We start from the raw sequence: 23,732 nt of genomic DNA, 5'->3' as shown, positions 1-23,732 counted from the left end.
CCTACTAACACATATAAATTTAGTCACATTTTGAATCTGGGCAGTGTAAAACTCTAGTATTAAGAGAAAACCTTGTATACACCAGTCATTGAACCAAGCACAGAAACGCAAGCATGAACGATCGAAAGAGCCTTTGCACGCAAGGTTTTGTCATATGTCTGCAAATTAAGTCCCACAATCAAATGCACATCAACGACGCTTAGCTACAGACTTTTCCAAAGAAACCAACTTGACAATTTGCACAAAATTTGATGTATCAAGTGCAAGGTGATTTCAAAGCTGAAAACAAACTCACATTATTGGAATGACAAAAAGTCCACATAACACAGACAGCAGAACCAATAATCCGAAAAATTGAGTACTTGTTACATTATGTGACCCCAAAAAGAACGGAATAGAGAACTAAAGGAAGAACGGGGAATGCTTCACAAAGAGACAAATTTTGTGTAAGAAAAAAGGAAGAGATTTTAACATGTATGACCAGTTTCTAAGATTTTATTGCAGCATTCCTCCAGAGTCAAATAGTTTCCAACTAGGAGTAGGACCACAAAACTTGGGCAAAATAGTAGCTATTCAACTAGTGGCGCCACTGTTAGAAGGCCGAATGTTCTATGCTTTCCTAATATGGAGATTTCCGAATTATGATTGGTTTCCTAATAGTGTTTGTATCATATATTCTTTGTATTCTAGACTGATTTGATTATATTAGTAGCTGTATGATTTGTTTCCTTTCTGTAAATATTTCCTAAGCTAGATTAGGCAACTATTAATTAAGAATCCTTCCTAATTAGCCTTAGGATCTTGCCTATTCAAGATAGGGGTATGTGTATATATGTCTTGGCATTTCATTGAGATTAATAAGATTGGTTTTTTCAGTCTTCTTGACATGGTATCAGAGCCGGTTCCAATTGCCCTCTGATTTCCGGCCTCAATTGTTTTTCTTTTTCTGTGTTCCAGTTTCAGCCCACCCTCCGGCCCTCAATGCCGTTCTTCGCCCTTTCGCCTTGACTGTGTCTGGCTGTTATTGCCATATTTCCAATCACCTTTTTTCTTCCCCAACCTAGGAAACATGACCGACTCTGTGGAATCCGTCTGCATGATTGAAGTTCCTTTCACGAGCAATTCTGGCAGTGATCTAACTTCCGATGGGGAGTTACAAAATATCCAAGCAACCTATAGGCTAAATGGAAAAAATTATCTTAAGTGGTCTCAATTGATTAGGACTTTCCTGAAAGGTACGGGAAAGTTGAGCCACTTAGAGGGAACCGGTCCCAAGGGGACGGATCCTACACGCTACATGGGATGAAGAAGATTCACTCTTAATGTCCTGGCTTTGGAACTCTATGGTTCCAGAAATTAGTGACACTGTGATGTTTCTCATAACTACTAGAGAAACTTGGGAAGCAATGAAGATAACATATTCAAAGGTGAATGATGTTGCACAGATTTATGAGATTCGAACCAAGGTTGTAGCTACTAAGTAGGGAACTTGGTCTATAACCGAGTATGCTAATTTGCTTCAAACCTTGTGGCAGGAGCTGGATCACTATCAGTGCATCCAAATGAAAATGTGGCGAGGATGCTGTTGTTTTCAAGAATTCAGTAGAGAAAGAGAGGACTTACGACTTTCTAGCAGGATTAAATGCAGAATATGATGCAGTCAGAATGCAAATTCTTGGCAAAATGGAATTGCCTTCATTGAATGAGGCAATATTGATAGTACGAGCAGAAGAAGGTAGAAGAGGGGTGATGTTGGACACTGGTCATATAGAAAATTCAGCCCTGCTTAGTCTGAAAGGGCGTGGTCAATAGAGGCTGCCAAGGAGAGATAGGAAGGCTATGGAGCCATTTAAGACCACAAACAAGGATGATTTGTGGTGTACCTATTGTCAAAAGCCTCAGCATACGATTGAAAAGTGCTGGAAGTTGCATGGGAAACCAACTAAAGGAGGTCCATCAAAGGGGCAGGCTTACATTCCCAATAATCAACAGATTACTGAAACAAAAGGTTCCGAACAGATTGGACTGATGGAGCTAAAGCAGGAGGAAATTGAGAGGCTAAGAAATTTGCTGGGACTGCTTGAAAAAGAATCGGGGACAGCAAGTGCGATAGGAACCTCTAATCTAGCCTTCACAGGTATAACTTCCACTTCTATTGCTTTTCATGCTTCAAATTTAAGCCTTAAAAATACTTGGATCCTTGACTCCGGTGCCACATAACATATGACTCCTCTTTCCCACAAATTCTTGTCTTATAAACCCTGTCCTAGTACAAAGAAAATCATTCTAGCAGATGGGTCTTTAACAACAGTGGTTGGACAAGGAGATGTCTTGATAAATGAAAACCTAACCCTGAAAGACGTTCTCCATGTGCCTAAATTATTCACCAACCTTGTTTCCATTAAAAAATTGACCCATGATGCTAATTGTCGTGTTATCTTCTACCCTACCTTCTGTGAGTTTCAGGAAAAGGACTTGAGAAAGGTGATTGGGCATGCTAAAGTGAAGGAGGGGCTTATCATCTTGAAAGTCCTAGTGAACAGATTACTAAAAGGGTTTCTCCTGCATCATTCTTAGTGAAATCCAATAAGGATGTGCTTTGGCTTCATCATTTTTGCCTCGGCCATCCATCATTTAGTGTTCTTCAATTTATGTTTCCCTCTTTGTTTGAGGGATTAGATATTAGAGAATTTCAGTGTGACGTTTGTCAATTTGCTAAACATAAGAGGGCTTATTTTCCCTTCAATAATAATAGAAGTTCTTCTCCTTTTGCTCTCATTCATAGTGATATATGGGGTCCTTCTCCCATTTCTAATCTCTCAGGTGCACGATGGTTTGTGCTTTTTATAGATGATTGCACACGAGTAGTGTGGTTATATCTACTGAAAGCTAAATCAGAAGTATCACTGTCTTTCAAAACTTTCACACTATGATTAAAAATCAGTTTGGGGTTGAGATTAAAAGAGTCCGGACAGATAATGCCAGAGACTTCTTCAATCAAACAGTGTCCAATTTTTTCAAATTAAAGGGGATAATCCATGAGTCATCTTGTGTCTACACTTCTCAGCAAAATGGAGTAGCTGAGAGAAAAAATGGTCATTTGCTTATTGTTACAGGAGCCTTGTTGTTTCATAATAATGTTCCTAAAAAATATTGGACAGAAGCTGCCTTAACAGCAACCTATCTCATTAATCAGCTGCCATCTAAAAGTCTTGACTCACACAACCCCATTTAGTTGCTTTCTAAGTTTTTTCCTGACTTCAGTCCCTCTCATAGTCTTTATCCTAAAGTGTTTGGATGTCTGGTTTTTGTTCATAACCATTTACCTAATAGAGGTCAATTGGATCCGAGAGCTTTGAAATGTGTTTTTGTTAGGTATTCTTCCACTCAAAAGGGGTACAAGTGTTTCCATCCTCCATCAAAATGGTTCTTTGTCTCAGCCAATGTGACTTTTGTAGAGGAAAGTTCCTATTTTAACAAGTCCTATTCTCGGGGGGAGATTGCATTCTTGGAGGATAGTGATAGGGAATTGTTCTTTCCTACTCTACCTTATTCATCTCCTCTCTCTTCTTTTTGTCATCCCAAGAATATCCCACAAGATTCTCTAAATATGATGCATGGGGAACAAGTTTATACTATTCCACTAAAGGTCCATTCAAGGAGAAAAGTCTCACATCCTAAACCTAAGAATGCTGAATTACCTGCACCAAGTCCAGATTCTCATCCAAGCCCTGATTCAAAACCCCAACCCATGTGTTGCCCTGATTCTATCACATCAGAACCAAATTTCTCTACCCATCAAGAATCTGAACCTAATTTTGATGATCTTGACATTCCAATTGCCCTAAGGAAGGGAACTCGAACCTGTACTAGGCATCCCTTGCACCTACTCTTGACTTACTCCCACTTATCTCCAGCTCATAAAGCCTTTTTGACAAACCTACACTCTATCCCCATTCCAAAAACCTTATCTGAAGCATTAAAGCAATAAAAATTGGAAGGATGCCATGAAGGTTGAGATGGCTGCTCTTGAAAAAAACCAGACTTGGGAATTGACTAAGTTACCAAAAGGGAAGAAGCCGGTAGGGTGTAGATGGGTTTTTACAGTGAAATATAAGTCTAATGGGTCCCTAGAAAGGTATAAAGATCGGCTAATAGCTAAGGGGTATACTCAAACATATGGGTTGGATTATCTTGAAACTTTTTACCCCAGTAGTAAAGATGAACACAATGAGAGTTTTACTATCATTAGCAGCTAACTTTGACTGGCCTCTTCTACAATTTAATGTAAAAAATGTTTTTCTGCATGAGGACTTAGAAGAGGAGATTTATATGGAAGTGCCTCCCAGTTTTGGAGTTCAAATTCAAGGAGAAAATGTAGTATGCTATTTAAAAAAGGCTCTCTATGGACTGAAACAGTCACCAAGAGCCTAGTTTGGGCAATTTGCACGGGTTATGGTTGGTTTATGGTACAAGCAGAGCCAAGCAGATCACACTCTCTTTATACATTATTCAAAAAAATAGAAAATTACTGCCTTGCTAGTCTATGTTGATGATATTATTGTTACCGGGGATGATAAAGAAGGAATAGAGCTCTTGAAGGTGTGTTTGATTAAAGAACTTGAGATAAAAGAGTTGGGGAAATTAAAATATTTCCTGGGTATCAAAGTTGCTCGATCTAAGGAAGGAATATTTATTTCTCAACATAAATATGTGCTGGATCTTTTGACAGATGTTGGTATGCTTGGTGGTAGAGCTGTTGATACACCTATTGAGCCAAATCATAGACTTGGTGCTGATTCGGAAGAAGGTACAATAGATAAGGAATCCTATCAAAGGTTGGTAGGAAGACTTATTTATTTATCTCACTCTCGACTCGCCATTACTTATGCGATAAGTGTGGCCAGCCAATTCATGCTTTATCCTAATAAGAGTCATCTAAAAGCAGTGCATAGAATTCTTCACTATCTTAAAGGAACTCCTGGTAAGGGCATTTTGTTTAAAAAGGGAGGCGAATTGACTTTGGAAGATATATAGATGCAAATTATGATGGCTCTATTGTTGACAAGAGGTCTACTTCGGGTTATTGCACTTTTCTTGGTGGAAATCTTGTCACTTGGAGAAGTAAAAAAACAGAATGTGGTGGCTAGGTCAAGTGCTGAAGTTGAATTTAGAACCATGGCTCTAGGTATTTGTGAGTAATTGTTGCTGAAAATTCTGTTGGAAGACTTAAAGGTGAGTTGGTCATCTCCAATGAGGCTTTATTGTGACAATAAATCAGCCATCAACATTGCTCACAGCCCAGTCCAACATGATAGGACTAAGCATATTGAGGTTGATAGACATTTTATTAAAGAAAAACTAGAGAGTGACTTGATCTGCACACCCTTTGTTCCTACAGGAGAATAATTGGCAGATATCTTAACTAAGGGTCTCCCGGGTAATGTGTATCACAAGTTCTTGAGCAAGATGGGCATGCATGATATACACGCTCCACCTTGAGGGAGAGTGTTAGAAGGCCGAAGGCTCTATGCTTTCCTAATATGGAGATTTTCGAATTATAATTGGTTTCCTAATAGTGTTTGTATCATATATTCTTTGTATTCTAGACTGATTTGATTATATTAATAGCTGTATGATTTGTTTCCTTCCTGTAAATATTTCCTAAGCTAGATTAGGCAACTATTAATTAAGAATCCTTCATAATTAGCCTTAGGATCTTGCCTATTCAGGATAGGCGTATGTGTATATATGTCTTGGCATTTCATTGAGATTAATAAGATTGGTTTTTTCAGTCTTCTTGACAGCCACAATCAAATAAACTAATGACAAGAACTATGGAACATTGGGATAGATGCATAAATGACACACAATTGTTAGACGGAAGTTGGAAACAGACACATCAACTCAAAGCTTTAAACATCAGGTCTTACACTCTGAGCATATTATCTAATTGCTATACTCTGATCTACTCAGCAAGCAAGGACCTCTCTTCACATAAGAATGGGGCTTCCGAATTAAATTAGCCTAATAAAGGGGCTTATGAGAACTAACTCTATGAAGCAGTAAAGATGGCTCTAAAATAACAGTCACTGAAACAGTGAAGAGGCTATTACCTTTCATATCAGGACAAGAAACCCAGTACCTCTAAATTCCTAAACAAGTTAAAGCTCCAAGATCCTATATCAAGGAATTAAGCAACACAAAGAAAAGCTTGCAAAACATAGAAAGCTTAAATAAGTGAGCAAAATATCTTTAGAAGGATAAGCTTGCAGTCATGCACCTCCCATATATAAATATTTAATTCATCTCCAATAATCAATTTCTAAATTATAATAAGAGGACCACAGTATTACCACAATTTGGTTTTCCAGGGGAATTGATTAGCTCCTACAAGGGCTACACTCTTATCTTGTTCATTTTTCTTACAACTTCACACATACTTACTCACCTGATAAGGAAAAAAAAATGCTTTTGCGAAGTATCTCCGAAAGAGGCTTCTGTCAGGATCCTCAGATTCTGAGAAGTGAATTCTTTGTAGAATGAGAGAATTAGGGCTGATTTTAGGAAGAATTAGAGCAGAATTAGAGAAAGAGAAGGAGAAAGAGAATCGGGAGGGAGGAAGAGAAGCTGAGAGAGAGAAACAGACAAATCCAAGAGGGAGAGAGAGTTTGGAGAGAGGAAATCAGAAGATTCAATTGATATTTCTGAATAATCCATCTACAACAGCTCTAGTAGCTTTATATAGCCACTTCTCCTATGCTAGAATTATATTATAAAGACAAAACAGAAAATACAAGTAGTAAAATAACTACTGCTAATAACTTGACAGAATTAACTACTTCTCCTGAGGAACAATCTGCTACACTCAACCCTACTATAAGCTACCATACACCCTAGGGTCCTGACAACCTCATTATGGACCATAAGGCCGAAGCCCAGCCTGCCCGCTATCTACAGATGGTACGATCTCCTGCTCCTAACCAACTAAAACATTATACTCTGACTGTTGAAAGCCTTCACACTCAAGAGAAACTGTAGGGAGGATTTAAAACAAACAAAACAAAAGGCAAGACCATGGAACAGATTAAAATAAAGACTTCTAACAGCCACCTCAATTTATTTCATGAATCACAACAACAAAGCCTTAATCCCACTAGGTTGAGTCAATTATATGAATTCTAGCAAGCAATCATATGTGTCCATGGCCACACAGAAAGTATGGTCATTATACCCATGTCATGATCAAGGGATCTCATCAAGTTTTCTTTGGTCTTCTTTCTTTTATCTCTTTTGCTGCAAACTTCTTCCATTCCATCTAAGAACATTAATTGGTCTTCTTCTAGAATGTAAAAACCATCTTTAATCATGCCTAACACATCTGATCTTCAATAAGCACCACTCTAACTAATTTATCTCATGAACATGAAGATAAAAGTTTTCTGACAGTAAGGCTTATCCAGTCAACAGTGGAAGTTGTGTCTACACTAAAGCACCATAGAGGGATGAGAAAAGGTAAGGACCAAAAAAAAGAAATTAGATATCCCAATAGACATATCAGCAAAATGGTAATTTATAACTATGATGATTCTCTTAAAGTGACATGGCATCGATTACTCCATGATTTCAACCCTCCAACCCAACCAAAAAAAAGGACAATAAAGTATGAGAAAAAACAATTAAACAGAACATCAAACAAGCAAAGATAAAAAAAGGAGTTTCAACACCTTCCACCCTCCATGTCTTAAGAAATACTTACTAGATGTTAAGACCACTCATAATCTTAACAACAATCGGAAAAAAATAAGCAGGCGAATCAGGAGAAGAATGGAAGAAAAGGCCTAAAACAAGATATGACATCAAAAAAATATTTTAAGAGTAAACAATGAATGCAATATTAAAGAAAAAATAACCTGTGGGGATGACACAATTTTATACAAGCACGGGAACAAAATAGGCACTAGTTTTGGCACAGCCATATCATCCAAGTCCCCTGAGAGAAGAGCTAAGCATCTTAAAGCCCCATGCACTGCACAATTTGAGAACAAAGATTTACAATTATGTAACAAGTGTGTCAAAACAAACTAACAAGGAACAAAGACTTGCACAAACATTCAACAAATTCATTGCAACTATACACAAAGTATTAAGGGAAAATGAAAATTAGCCAGCATGCATTTTGTTTCCTCTTATGATGAAATTAGATAGAGATGAAACACTGGTCGCATTCCTGAGGGCAATAGAGGAGCAATAATGTAATTGAGCTACAATTGTTTGTTAAGAGATATTTTTAATTTCTGTTGAGAGCACATGGGTGTTGTTTCTAGAATCTGCTTTAAGTTAGACAGCCTATAAATAGGCTATAGTATGTGGAGAATGATATGATGAAATGATATATTGAATTCAGACTTCTCTCCTTACATTTCTCTCTCCCAATCTCCCATGTTTTCCCTCTATTCTCTCTGTTTATGCTCAATCTCTCCCTCCAATTCTGCTCTCTCTCTCTCTCTCGAATTCTTCTCAATTTCCTTTCTAAACCCTAGCCCAATGTCACATTCCTAGGGTTACCTACGATTGTGATTGGAATTGGGGGAAGAAATCAGAATGTTAGAATTGGAGGGGAGAAATCAGCAGAAAAGGGCGGGAGAATTAGAGAAGAAACAAGAGAGGGATAGAGAGAATTAGGAAGATAGAATTTTCATTTCATTACACATATCTCCAACCTCTTACAAGTAGCTTTTATATAGGCCTTAGCTAGCTGTTAACTGATTCCTAACAGCACCCATGTGCTCCTAACAACTTGTAAAATATCACCTAACAACTATTATTAGCTTATAACCATATTACCCCTTTGTTGCTCCTAGGGTCATGACACCCAACCTTAGCTTGTGACATTTGGTATCAGAGTCGGTTGATTCTTGGCTAAGATTTTAGCAAATCTTGCGTTAAGAATTTAGGCGAAAATCAAAGTTGGGCAGATTCTAAGACGATAAATCCTAGCAATTCTTGAAGGCCGATCAAAGTCGTTGTAACTGTGCGACTTCTCCTACTCCTGAATCAGGTTCAACTTGAAGCGATAACCGAGAATAGGCGATTCACAAAGAGTTGCAATGAGAGCCAATTGAACTTTCGAGACGACAGCAAATCCAATCAAAACTATTCAGAGCCAGGCGATCCCCATCCAACGCAAATCCGAGCCATCACGTCGACGGCAAGCCAGCTAATTCCAGTGAACTTTGGTGGTCAATCATGAGGCATATCCCAACAAATTTCGGCAATTATTTTTTATGCTCCTCAACTATTAGTTTCCAATGGTACTCAGTTGTTACTTCCCGACCCTTCTTGGTGATTAATTTTCGATCGGACCTCGGCTATGAGTTAGGCAATCTGCAAGCTACCTTCAGGCTTAAGACAAATTCAAGTGGAGGCAAGTTACTATCAAGAAGAATAGACCATAATCAGAAAAGGACTCAAGGAAGAATGAACTACAACAAGAAAAGAAATCCAAGAAGGACGCAATCAACTCGTTAACCTCAAACACAAGCTAGATGACTTACTAATTCTGTTTTCACAGAAGTTCCAAGTTAGCATTCCAGCTGAATATTTTTCCAAGGAACATTCTGATTCCTTGAAAAGAAAAGTTTTAGAAGGCAATTTGTCTGTTTGGAATTTTTCTACTACAATTGAGGAAAGACCTGAATTGGAGCGGACAATTCAGGATTACAAAGAAGGAATGGCAGCTACCAAAGACAATATTGAGGCTCCACTATGGAAGAAATTTGTTGAAATGAATTCAGTTACAATTGGCAATAAGCCAGAAGAGAAGCTAATAAATCAAGATGTGCCTATTGGGAGGTTATAGGAGAAAAATGAAGAATTATTCAATGAATTGACAGAGGAAGCAAAATTCATTGCAGTACCCCAAGTGCCTAGTTCAAAATTTGAAGAACAGGCTAATATTCAGGAATGGAACCTTGAGAGGCCTGGTCCTAAGGACGAAGGTTCTAGGCATACTGATCCCTTGCTCTTTCTTGGCTTCGGAGGGGCTGAGGAGTCCATGACTTTGGTTAAATCAAGCGTCAAGATGATGATGACAATTCCAGCAAGAAAATATCTCACTGCTGTTATGAATATGTTTGGTCCCAAGTAATATGATAGTTTTGTTTTCATTTCAGCTGGAGCAGACCAGTTTCTGGTGTTGGTCCTAGTAGAGGAAGAGCAAGAGAACAGGAACGAAAAAGAAAAGAGAAAAAAGCCTAGGAGAAAAAAAGAAAGAAGAATAACACAGATAGGGAAAGCTGAGATTGGATGAATAACAGTGGCCAACTGCTGTAAGTTCTTTGGGACAAAAACTCTCTTAAGGAGAGGGGAATTGTCACATTCCCAAAGGCAATAGAGGGGCAATAATGTAATTGAGCTACAATTGTTTGTTAGGAGATATTTTTAATTTTTGTTGAGAGCACATGGGTGTTGTTTCTAGAATCTGCTTTCAATTAGACAGCCTATAAATAGGTTATAGTATGAAAAGAATTTTATGATGAAATGATATATTGAACTCAGACTTCTCTCCTTACATTTCTCTCTCCCGATCTCCCCTGTTTTCTCTCTATTCTCTCTGTTTCTGCTCTCTCTCTCTCTCAAATTCTTCTCAATTTCCTTTTTAAACCCTAGCCCAACCCAAGGTTGTGACAATACTCTACAGACCTAATTCTACAATATCACCAAGTAATACAACTCAAGCAAACAACACCACTCCCATATTTAATCTTTTCAAAGCTATTGTAACACCACTATGTCCTCACCCAAAAGTGCTAGCTGAAGGTGATTTTAAGATTTGTGAGACCAAGTAATATACCTAAGACCTTCCTAGTAGACTACCGATGTGAGATTAGGTCGTGACAAATTTGCTCCTTTAATACCTAGCATCCTTGCCAGGCTAGAAATCCATATCAATCAATTTGACCTAAGTCAAATTCATAACACTTTTGGTAGTCCACACCCAAGCAATAGTGGTCCTGGGTTAGCACTGATACCACTTGTAACACAGCAGATCCTCACTCAAAGGTGCTAGTTAAAGACAACTCATATGCTCATGAGACCAAATAATATACACAAGATATCCCTAGTAGACTACCGACGTGGGATTGGATTATAACAAACTCCCCTCCTTCAATACTTTGGCATTCTTGCTAAAAATTCCATATCTATCAATCTGCCCCAAAGTCAGATCCAAAACACTTTCCTAGCTTGCATCCATGCGGTAGTGGTCCTGGGTTAACTCTTATACCACTTGTAACACCATAGGACCTCACCAAGGAGTTCAACGCACAACTTTGATGTTTTTTAAGTTTTGTTTAAAGCCTTAACAATTTTAATACTATGTGAATCCTCTCATTAAGCCTATACGTATTCAAAATGAAGCTAATTATCTCTTCATTTGGTCCCCTAAAATCAAGCTCAAAGTCACAGGGTGTTACATAAGAGAACTGTGACGAGATAGGGGAGACAACTGATTTTTGCGGCTAAGTTTTGTATTAGATTCGGATATTACCTATTTTGTATTGCCTTAGTATTTTATTCTCTTGCTTGTATTTCTTTTCCAGCTGGATAGTTTGTTATGGCAGATTCTATCAGGTGTCCAGGTGCTAGAATAGGACAAATTAGTTAGTTAGTGAGGGTGTGATCTACAGTGGCAGCACCCACGGAACAAGCTATATAAGCTTGCTCCTTCTTCTGTAAAAGGTATCTAAAAATTCAATCAAAGACTCCATTACTCTCCCTCCTACTTCTCTTCCTCCCTTGCTCTTCTTCTACATTTCCTTCTCCATTCCTCTTTTCTGTTCCAGCACACTCCTTCGATTCACGTTGAATCAGGAGAGTTGCTAATTGTTACCGCACTGCCGTGACAAGAACTATCTCTGCACTTATCTGAGTTTTAACCTACAGCCAGCGGCTGACCCTTCCAGTCAATTACTTGGTTGATTCCCGAGCCTTCTTTCACTTATTTCTCTCATTTTTTGCCCATATCAACTCACAGGTTGTTACATGAGAACTCAAAACACCCCAACAAAGGGAATTTAAGCTTCGCAGAATCAGCAATAGAAAGATACAACTTGTCACATTATAAAATAAAATACATTTCTATCAAAGGAACTGCGTCTTCTCTAATGGTCACATCAGAATCCACGAACAGCATGTGAGGAATCTGAAAATTGTTTAAAATACAAGGAAATTAAAGTTGCATACACTTGGGGCATGCACATACTTTAAAGAATATAATCTTCTTAGATATATAGGCCAATAATTTGAGCTAAGCGTATTCCCTTGGGGCATGTCCATGCTTAAAGAATACAAGTGTCTTCTAGAATACAAGCGTCTTCTATACATTAACCAATAACTTGAGCATAGCTTCAGCATAGATTAGATGCATAACCATTTTTTGATACTATAAAAAGATCAGGCAACAAGTACAAACCTTCCTTTGCACACTCAAAGCAAACAAAAGAACATGATCTCATGGAATCTCAAAAGGAACACTAGGTAAAGAAATAACCTAGGCAATCATATCAATTTGGATCACAATAAACAAATTAAAACTAAGAGAAAGCAGTCAAAGCAGAAAGACTTGAACAATACATGTGGAATGATTAGACAAAAGTTAAGATTACCAAATATTATGTAGGATTCGTGCATAAAAGAAATTCAAGCCAAGTGAAATAAAAAAAAAATGCATCAAAGACTTACCCCCATTCATATTACTTTGATCATTTATCAACTTTAGGAGAAGTGGCATTAATTCAGGCCATTCCTCGGGCCAATCATAATGTGCAATTGATGCCACAGCCATACCAACTGCTGTGCAGATTTTCCTGTGAGAATCATCTAATGACAATAAAAGAAGTCCCCGTATAGATTCCTGATAACATGAATTTAATAATTAGAAAAGGATTTTGAAAAAGGCAGAGAAAGGGAATGCAGACTGCTGGGTGGGCAGGTTCTATTCAAAGAAACAAGGATAAACAAGAACAGAGCTATAGGCAATAAATTAAAAGGGGGAGTATCTATCACACACTTACACCACATAGCACAAACATTAGACCTTTCTTAGATGTGTTAACCACATCACAGTTCATTAACAAAGTATTTGCTGGCAACTGAGTATATACGGGAATGTCACACTGCAAGTTTATGTTGTAAATCAAGGTAAGTAAAACCCTTGCAGCAATAACCCTGGAAAATACTGTATCCAAAACAAGCTGCAGTCAACCATTGTTATCACAGTTGCGAAGCCATGCCTAGGTGCTAGGTGAAGCTAAGGGCTCTGCACAGCTGAGGCAATGCACCCATATAGGCACTGAGGAGCAAGGCACGCACCTTTCACACCTTGGTAATTTTTTTAATTTTTTTTATATTCAAAAGGTTTTAGATTGATTTGTCAATGGAGAATCTGCTTTGTTTACAGTATGAAAACATAATCGCATAGGTCGGAAAGAGGCAAACCAGAAGATGGTCACCAGAGGTCTGCCATACTTTGTCACACACCAGCACATATGTCTTGCCTGCTTACCTCTGGCAACCTGCTTTTCACTGGTAGTGTGGACAGACAAAGGAAACAACCTCCAGCAACTATTCTTTCATTTTTACTTTCATTCCTGAATTATAGCATTTTTTTTGTTTCTTCACTGTTCACGCACTGGGTAGCATGGGTCTGCAGTTTTTTTCTTTGTTTTTTTTTTCTGATGACATGTTATTTTCATTATTTGTTTTGTTTTCTTTATTTGTTAGGCAACTTATTGGCCTTCAACTCAGACATATTGATAAACATTCAGATCAACAATCTTACCACACTTCTAATCATCATTATAAATGGAATCACAGTGCATAAAAACATCTAGAATTTTGGTTATGTAATTTAAGGTCTGATCTCAATTCTTTCTCAACAACAAAAATTTAGGTTTGTAAGAATAACAATCAAACTTCCTTGCAGCATCTTTAAAATTCTACTTACAACTATCTCGCAAGACGACATTTCATTTTCCAGGCCTACGGAAACAAACAGGTGCATAGACAGATAGAGAGAAAATAGAAGATACAAATACAATAGGGATATAGCAATAAATATTTTTGATGGTGATATTTATGAACATAATAACTAAAAAAATAAAAATATTGAAAAAGTAACTCTAATCCAATTTTAAGATGTCATTCAATCTATATTAATGGTAATGTAAAAATTGAAAAAAAACACTAATTCCATAATAACAATGATTTTTAACACCATTCAACAAGAACAAAAAAAAGTAACTATCTTTGTCACAGTTGTAACTAGACCCAATGTTGAAGTTATCCTTTAGTCCAGAACATACTATGGACCTGTTTGTGTTTGAGTTTGAAGCCAAACATAGTAGTTTAGGTGTTAAATGCAATACCAATTTTTCCAGCTCAACCTCTTGATTTTGATGAGATTGAAGTGAGTTGGGGATGAGCTGAACCCTTCTAATTTCATGATATTATTAATATTATATTTTTATTAATAATATTTTACAAAAATATTTAGTATATTACAATTTAGTATATTATAATAATGTCATATTATATTATATTATATTTCATCTAATATTTTATATTAATATTTAATATTATAATATATTATTATTATATTTTTTATTGGGATATTAATAATCAACAATTGGAGTTATACTCTTATTAGTTTTATAGTTGGCTTAGAGCTATGGGTCAGTAATATAATATAATATGACATCATAATAAAATATTATTAATATAATATTATATAATGTAAATTATAATATGAAATGGTACGCAACAGAAAAGTGAACACAGCATTAGTCGCACCAAAGTCCAGCAATATCTAAATGCTTGTATAACTCAAGGGAACCTCTTCCGATGACATTTAAGAGGATTTCTAGCCCTTGAATGGCTACTCATTTTGCACACGAATGGAAGTTACAAATTAGCATCTTTGGCTGTCAAATGTCCATTAATCTGTCAAAGCAAAGGTATACAGTAAAAATTTTATCTTAAAACCAAAAAGAAACCAAGCCAAAGAAATCGAGAAAGTAAAATGTGTTAATTGAAGGGAAAACAGTTTACTTACAAAACAAAATTTGAGGAAGGGATAATAATAACAATAAATGAACCATTCAAAAGTTTATCTCATAACTGAAAACCAACTAAGATAAAATTTGAGGGATAGCATTCAAATAAAAAACAAACATATCAAACACTCCATTCAAAAGGCATATCTCATAACTAGAAACCAATTAACATAAACAAACCATGATGTGCAGTAAAAGAGGACCTTTTCTTGATTTGAAACAACAGGATGTTCAAAAGAATCCTCATCCTCCTGCCAGTGTTTCTTAATAAACTGTTTTAGAAGAACAGCAGCTAGGTAAAAGCAAGTTAAATCTCACAAATTAAACAATCACGATCTGATTAATCAAATAAGAAACAGTGTATATTTCTTTATAAAAGAACAAAGTCACAGATGAAATAATATTTTCCTTCAATGAAAAGAGAAAAAAAAAAGAAAAGAAAAAGGAACAACTATAAGTTATGTGAAGTTTGAGAAAGGATATCTGCCTCAATCCCAATGAAAGCTCCCTATTTGCAGCAACCATTGCTAATGCACGTCCAAAACCTTCAAACAAATCACATAAACACCAATCAGTTTTCGTACTTTGTGTAGCACCATATTAGTCCTTTAAGGCACAAGGAGAACAATTTTTTTTAAAATATACATATATCAAAAAAGTGGTGAAATACATGCAACCCTTAAAATAATGACTACTTGAAACTCCTTAAAACATCAACTTAAACATGATTGTTGACCATGTCCTGATCCTATTCCTGATGACAAAGACAGGAAAAAAAGATAAAAAAGAAAGACTGTTGAGTTAGGCAAGTCTGACTCTGATGCTAAGTAGTTTGCACTCCTATCTGGTAATAACTCTTCATTGCTAGATAAAAACTCACTTGCAAAGCCATTAGTGGATAAGTATCAGCACAGCCATTCTTTTTACTTTAGGAAAACAATATCCTTGTAGAATTTTTGTACAGAAATGTCCTCAAATGATGAGGCAGTGGTTTTTTTGCAACTATGAGCCACTTAGAAAGAATCCGTGCTCCCCAACATACAGTCATTAGTAAACTTCTATATGTAATCGCTATATGTATGTCATTAACCTTTACTTTTAACAATATAAGATTCTGATGCTTGCAATGTTGCATTCAATTTTACATTTGTGAAGGTTCTAGAAGGTAAAGCTGATACAGAAAGGTTATGGCCAACTCCAGTCCTCTATTGTCAGAACTCAATTCTGACAAGGGAATTCTCTCACAATGCAGTGAGGAATTGCATGGGAATTGATGAACTGTGAGAGAAGGGAGAATAGAAAGGCAGAGAGAAATTTGAGAGAAAGAGGGAGAATAAGAGAATGAGAGAGAAATGTGAATTCAATTGTATTCAAGCCTATTAGCTATGGCCACGGATATACCCATCCTCCGTGTGTTGGCGCCAACATTTGAATTACATGTTGCCTAATTGCCTTTTCTTCTACAACATTCTACCCGTAACTACCCATCCTCTTTTATTACAAGAATGCCCCTCTTTTATTACAAGAATACCCCTTGTCACATGACATCTATGTCCATCTAAATCTAAATTTTTTATACAAACTCACTCCAGAAGCAAGAATCAGGAAAATTAAGCAATGCGCAATACCCAGGAGACTATCTCCATTTCTACACAAAACCAGCTCAAATCGGAACGAAACCACATCTAAGAACAACTAGTACTACATACTTTCACAGGCCAATTTTTGCCTCCATGAAGGTCCTAGATCGAAAGGCTAATACATAAATGCTAGGGACATACCAAAAATCCTCTAGGTCCATCTAAATTGAATTCCTTATACAGGCATCAGCTTAAGACATAAATGCTAAACTCTGTTCCTGGCTGAAGAACTCCAATCCACAAGCAAAAAATTAGGAGAATCAAGCAACGTGCAACAAGCAAAACACTGTCTCCATAAATTCCACATGAAGATGAGGAACTCATCACAGATCAAACATCATTTTCTATTCACAGAGGCCAAAGTTTTCTTCCCAATCTATGCAGGCAGAATAAGAAAGTGAACAACCAATGGTAAGGCCAATTGCTAATATATATACATGTCAAACATTAAAAGGAAATAAAAGCCACAACGACTTTAATTTGGGTACATCTATGCTATCAATTAAAAGCAGGAGCAGAGTTCAGAGTGGATTTTGAAGCCCTGATAGACTTTCAATTTTCCAAAAATGACCTAGCAATCCAAACATCAACAAGTATCTTCTGAAGGCAATCACATAACATTCAAATCATAAGCGATAGGTCTCCTTTTTTGTAATTTCCACCTTATAACTGCCTCCTCTCTTCCACATTGAATGAAGTCTGCCCACACAAATGAAAACCACAAATAAAAATAATAAAAAAATAAAAAGCAGGAAGTGATACACTTTTTGAAGCAATTTGGTGAAGAAGACCAGAGATTCTGTTAAAACCGAGACTATGATCTCTCAAGAATCACTCAAGAATCTCACCGAATTCAAACCAACATTGAATACTGAAAGTAGAAATGTAAAACAGAATGTAAAAAGGAGAAATCAAACCAGATTGCAGCACACACAAATTACCCTAGTTCATGCCATTTACATGGCACTACATCCAGCAATCCAAGAAGCAAACAATCCACTAGAAACAAGTCTGAAACCAGTACAAGAATTCCCCTTCTTCCCTCTTCCTTTATTCTCGGATACAATACTCAACCGAAGCTAACAAGAACTTGAAACACACAGCTCTCTCTCACGCCTCTCACTGTACCCGAACCCAAGGAATAAAAGATATGAAAAATGATTGATTGATAAACCGGCCTCCACACCCTTCTATATATAGACTAAGGGAGGCGGAAATATCTAAGGGAGATAACAAACTTTACAAAAGTCAAAACTACCCTTACTAAAGCAATTAGATACACTTAAGTCCTATTAACTAACTGCCGCCACATCATCTTTAATTCTTTCCTGGTTTCTTCAATAAATCCAGCTTTTACTTTAGGCAAAACAGTAACAATTCTCCACCATTTTGCTTTAAGTAATCCTGGAATTTCAGCCTTCTAGCCCTGCTTACTTCTTAAATATCCTGAAAACACATCAATCAAAACACATCAAACTGTAACAACATTAAGCAATGAAGTAATTTGGACAATGGGACTGCCTTAGTGAAAATATCTGCAGCATTTTCACTTCCAGCAACTTTTATAAGCTCTACCTCCTTCTTCTCAAGGACTTCTCTTATAAAATGATATCTAATATCAATATGTTTTGTTCTTTCATAATGACTCTGATTTTTGGCCAAATGGATGGCACTTTGACTATCACACTTTAAAATAATCCTCACATTATATCCTAGGAGTTCACTAATCAAGCCTTTCAGCCACAAAGACTCTTTAATAGCCTCTGTTACAGCTATATACTCTGATTCGGTTGTTGATAGAGCTACAACTGATTGAAGATTAGACTTCCAACTAATTGTAGACTTCCACAATTTAAATACATAGCCGGTTGTAGATCTTCTCCTATCTAAATCTGAAGCATAATCAGCATCAGAATATCCTATAATGTCTGGATTTTTAAAAACATCAGCTCCACCATAAATCAGAACTTTATCGATTGATCCTTTTAGATATCTAAACACCCATTTAACTGTTGTCCAGTGTTCTTTCCCTGGATTGGCCATAAATCTACTTATTACACTCATGGCCTGAGCTAAATCAGGCCTAGAACACACCATTGCATACATAATGCTGCCAACAGCATTAGAGTAGGGAATTCTCTTCATTTCTGATAAATCCTTTTCATTGGTTGGGGACTGATCATGAGAAAGTTTAAAATGTTGAGCAAATGGTATATTTACTACCTTTGCATCTAACATATGAAATTTTCTCATAATTTTCTGTAGGTAGTTTTTCTGGGATAGCTGAAGAGTTTTGTTCTTCCTATCTCTACATATTTCCATTCCTAAAATCCTCTTAGCTTCACCAAGTTCTTTCATCTCAAAAACAGATTTGAGTTTAAGTTTTAAACTTTGGATTTCAGCTGTTGATTGGCTTGCTATGAGCATGTCATCAACATAAAGCAAGAGATAAATAGCTATTTTAGTGGAAATATGTTTAAGGTAGACACAACAATCAAAGGAACTTCTTGTAAACCCTTGGCTTATCATAAAGAATTGAATTTCTTGTACCACTGCCTAGGGGACTGCTTTAGTCCATATAAGGACTTCTTCAACAAGCAGATCTTGTCTTCTTTTTCCCTAACTTTAAACCCTCTAGGCTGATCCATTAGAATTTCTTCCTCTAATGGTGGCCTACTTATTCTCCTTTGTCTATCCCTGCCTACATTGTATCTATCTCCAATAGGCTCTCCTATTGTACTAGATGAACCAGCACTGTCCGTGTGCTGTTCTTCATCATAGCTTGATGAATCCCTAACTTCTATAGATCTATCAAGATTGTGTTGGCTGGAGGATTCTTCACCAGCACTTTGCTGATCCTGGAAAGGTTCTAAGGGGGCATTTTGAGTAGCAATATCATCCTGTTGTTGCTGTTCAAAATTTACAGCTTTATCTTTTCCTTCCCTATCCTCATTTTCACTTCTTAGATCAATAAATGAATGTTCTTTAAAAGTTACATCTCTACTTATCATGGTTCTAGGCATATCTTTTTCTAAATTCCACAACTTATACCCCTTAACACCTGAAGGATATCCAATAAACACACACTTCTTAGCCCTAGGCTCTAGTTTTCCTTGTTTTATATGTGCATAAGCTATACACCCAAAAACCCTAAGGTGATCCAGGTTTGGCTTATGATTATACCACATTTCATAAGGAGTTTTAAAATCTAAGGCTGAAGAAGGTGATCTGTTTATTAAATAGGCTGCTGAAACAACAGCCTCTCCCCAAAATGCTTTTGAAAGCCTAGCATGAAATAGCATGAAATAGCATACATCTTACCCTCTCAAGGAGGGTCCTATTCATGCGCTCAACCAAGCCATTTTGCTTAGGATTTCCAGGGGCAGTGAGATGTCTTAAAATGCCATTTTCATTACACAATTGGGTGAATTCCTTATTACAAAATTCTAAGCCATTATCAGTTCTAATGACTTTTAATTTCCCACCCTTTTGATTTTCAATCATGATTTTCCAAGTTTTAAAAGCATCAAAAGTGTTATCTTTTGTTTTTAAAACAGAAACCCAAACCATTCTTGAAAAATCATCTATAATTGAAAGAAAATACCTAGCTCCACCATGAGTTGGAGTTTGACTAGGGCCCCATAAATCTGAATGGACATATTCTAAAGGGCCTTTAGTGATATGCAATGCTTTCTTAGGGGATTTAGTTTTTACAGATTTTCCATAGATGCAGGTTTCACATGTATCTAAATCTGTCAATTTTTCAGAACCTAAAATCCCTTGATTAGCTAGTTCTTTAAGCCCTTGGAAACTTATATGAGCCATCCTAAGATGCCACAGTTTTGATAGTTCATAGGTCTTTTCTTCCCCTATGGCTGCATCTCCACATACTGTGGAAGCTATCATAACAAATATCCCATTTTTAAGGACTGCCTTCATACATATAAGAGATTCTTTGGCTACTTTAAGAATATCCCCACAGCCACTGTAACTGTAGCCATTCTTAGCTAATTCTCCTAGGGAAATCAGATTTCTTTTAAGTTCTGGGACATACCTAACAGCTGTCAAAATTCTGGTTGATCCATCAAACATTTTTAGCTTAATATCCCCAATCCCCTTTATTCCACACTCTTGATCATTACCGAGAAGAACCTTCCCCCCACTCATGTCTTTATAATTCAGAAACCATTCTATGTGAGGTGACATATGGAAGGAGCATCCGGAATCTAAAACCCATACCACTTCATCCGAATGTTTTGAAACTACAAGGACATCCGAACTGTCATAGCCTAACTCACAAGTTGGGTTTGAAAACTCAGATTTACCTTTATCAGAAAATTCTTGCTTCCTTTTAGGACAATTTTTCTTTATATGTCCTTCCTCATGACAATGAAAACATCTAAATGTTTTCTTGCCATTTCTGGACTTTGATCTAGATTTTCCTTTAGCCTTAAGAGTCTTTCTTTTCAGATCTATACCTAGATGACAGGGCATCAGCAACTATTTTCTTGGATTCTACTTTCTGCTGTAAATCTTTAGAATTAAGGGCACCTATAACATCTTCTAAAGATATGGTATCTCTTCCATGTTTTAAAATGTCTACAAAATGCTCATATGACTTAGGCAATGAATGCAACAGAATTAGGGCTTTATCTTCTTCTTCATATGATATACTTAAGTTTTCCAAATCAAGACACAATTTGTTAAATTCATCAATATGATTTTGAAGTTTTTGCCCTTCTTGCATTTTGAAAGTAAAGAATTTTGCTTTCAGATACAGCCTAATTGAAAGGGATTTAGTCATATATAGACTTTCTAACTTGACCCACAAATCCTCGGCAGTTTCCATTTTAGACACTTCTCTTAGGACTTTATCTCCTAAACTCAAGATTAGAGTGTTGAAAGCTCTTTCACTAATTTCTTGCCTACGATTATTAGCTTCTAATCTTTGTTCGGCAGTAGCAGTTTCTGGAAAAGGCTTTTGGGGTACTAAAGCTTCCTTTAACCCTAAATTTCCCATCAAGGCTTTCATCTTAATCCTCCAAAGTCCAAAATCATTTGTGTCATCAAATTTTTCAATATCATACCGGGCGGTTGGGGTTGCGGAAGCCATGGAAGACAACTCTACTATAGGTTTCTAAAGATTCTAAAGGTTTCTTGATGTTTCTTGATTTAAAAACAACTAAAGCTCTGATACCAAATTGTTAAAACCGAGACTATGATCTCTAAAGAATCACTCAAGAATCTCACCGAATTCAAACCAACATTGAATACTGAAAGTAGAAATGTAAAACAGAATGTAAAAAGGAGAAATCAAACCAGATTGCAGCACACACAAATTACCCTAGTTCATGCCATTTACATGGCACTACATCCAGCAATCCAAGAAGCAAACAATCCACTAGAAACAAGTCTGAAACCAGTACAGGAATTCCCCTTCTTCCCTCTTCCTTTACTCTCGGATACAATACTCAACCGAAGCTAACAAGAACTTGAAACACACAGCTCTCTCTCACGCCTCTCACTGTACTCGAACCCAAGGAAAAAAAGATATGAAAAATGATTGATTAATAAACCGGCCTCCACACCCTTCTATATATAGACTAAGGGAGGCGGAAATATCTAAGGGAGATAACAAACTTTACAAAAGTCAAAACTACCCTTACTAAAGCAATTAGATACACTTAAGTCCTATTAACTAACTGCTGCCACATCATCTTTAATTCTTTCCTGGTTTCTTCAATAAATCCAGCTTTTACTTTAGGCAAAACAGTAACAGATTCCATGATTTGGTCTTCCACTCAGTAGATCAGACCATATGAAACTTGGGTGAGTTCACAATTTCAGAACTGAAAGTGGAACTTTCTGAGATCCTTTATAAACATGGACAACTTTAGTCAGCCATTTGTTTAATTTGTTCTTTCTGCCTCAATCTCTGTCCCTGCCTCTATCTGTACCAATATAACTGTGGGTGGCATTCTCCATGTTCATCTTTTGCTAAGATTTTCATGTGGTTTCATGTTAAACACTGTCTCAGAATAATGCTAATTGGTTGTGCTGGTTGTTGAAATTTGTACAACCAATTGGCAAATAAGAGAGGTAGACTGATTAGGAGAGTGAGAGAGATGAGTCCTTATGATTTAGTCTTGCATTTAGGTGGAAGTGAAGAATTTTTAATGTAGATTCACCCCTTTTCTTTTTTACCCCTTCTCTGTATCATAATATGTTTCTATTGTTAATTGTTAATGTGCCATTTCATAAAATGTCAAACACATTCAGATGTTCTTTTCCAAAATGGTTTGTTAACTTGGGATGATCTATATTCCACATTTCATTTTTGTCGTTTTGGTATAATCACCACCTTGAGTAATTTGGTATGCATATATGCAATTCAATAAAAAAAATAATATATAAAAATGAAAGAATGATGAGTGTAAAAGTAAAATATGAATGATAGGAGATGAATATGTGGATTTATTGAAATTAGCACCCCAACCCAAAAAAAAAAAAAAAACACATGCAAGCACGCACACACAATTAGACGTGTTGAATAAGATTGATTTTGTATGCAATCTTTTTTTCTCATTTTATTTCAAATTCTATATTAATGGTATATCAAAAAGAAGTGCTGCAACACTAGAGGAGAATCTATGCTACTGTAAAGAAAGGAGGAGCCAAGTTTTCTGTAGCCTCGTTTTTTAATCCCCATCAAACTTTTGCTTTTAAAAATTCTCTTCAAAATTTTTGATATGTCATCTTAATTGAATTATGCATCTACAAAATTTAAAGGCAAAAAATAATTTTACATTTTTTATAACTGCTTGGGTTTGATAAAAAATGAGCATTCGTCTCTTCCTCCCTACTCTCCCTCTTTGTCATCCATTGACAGGCCAAAGATTGCAAATGAAACCCAGGTATATTAAGCTGCTGATATGTATATATATGTATCATCTCAAATATTCTAGCTATTTGCTAC

General features: G+C 36.5%; 1 protein-coding gene across 3 annotated transcripts in view; it reads right to left on the bottom strand.

The window, feature by feature from the left end:
• The window catches only part of LOC127806080 (uncharacterized), a 61,719-nt gene that overhangs the window by 36,847 nt on the left and 1,140 nt on the right, over window positions 1–23,732 (bottom strand). Inside the window, exons 2-6 of one of the 3 annotated variants that reach the window (XM_052343078.1) lie at window positions 15,600–15,661; window positions 15,320–15,412; window positions 12,745–12,916; window positions 7,914–8,029; window positions 72–158 (exon numbers count right to left, since the gene is read on the bottom strand). In XM_052343078.1, coding sequence (XP_052199038.1) covers window positions 72–158; window positions 7,914–8,029; window positions 12,745–12,916; window positions 15,320–15,412; window positions 15,600–15,661 — 530 coding nt within the window. Of the gene's footprint in view, window positions 1–71; window positions 159–7,913; window positions 8,030–12,744; window positions 12,917–14,853; window positions 15,004–15,296; window positions 15,662–23,732 lie in introns of those variants that run through there. The other 2 variants (XM_052343076.1, XM_052343077.1) reach the window with 2 other exon arrangements.

Source organism: Diospyros lotus, chromosome 7 (assembly GCF_014633365.1).
Source record: "Diospyros lotus cultivar Yz01 chromosome 7, ASM1463336v1, whole genome shotgun sequence".
Taxonomy (NCBI): domain Eukaryota; kingdom Viridiplantae; phylum Streptophyta; class Magnoliopsida; order Ericales; family Ebenaceae; genus Diospyros; species Diospyros lotus.
This window is presented reverse-complemented; position numbering and strand designations above follow the sequence as displayed.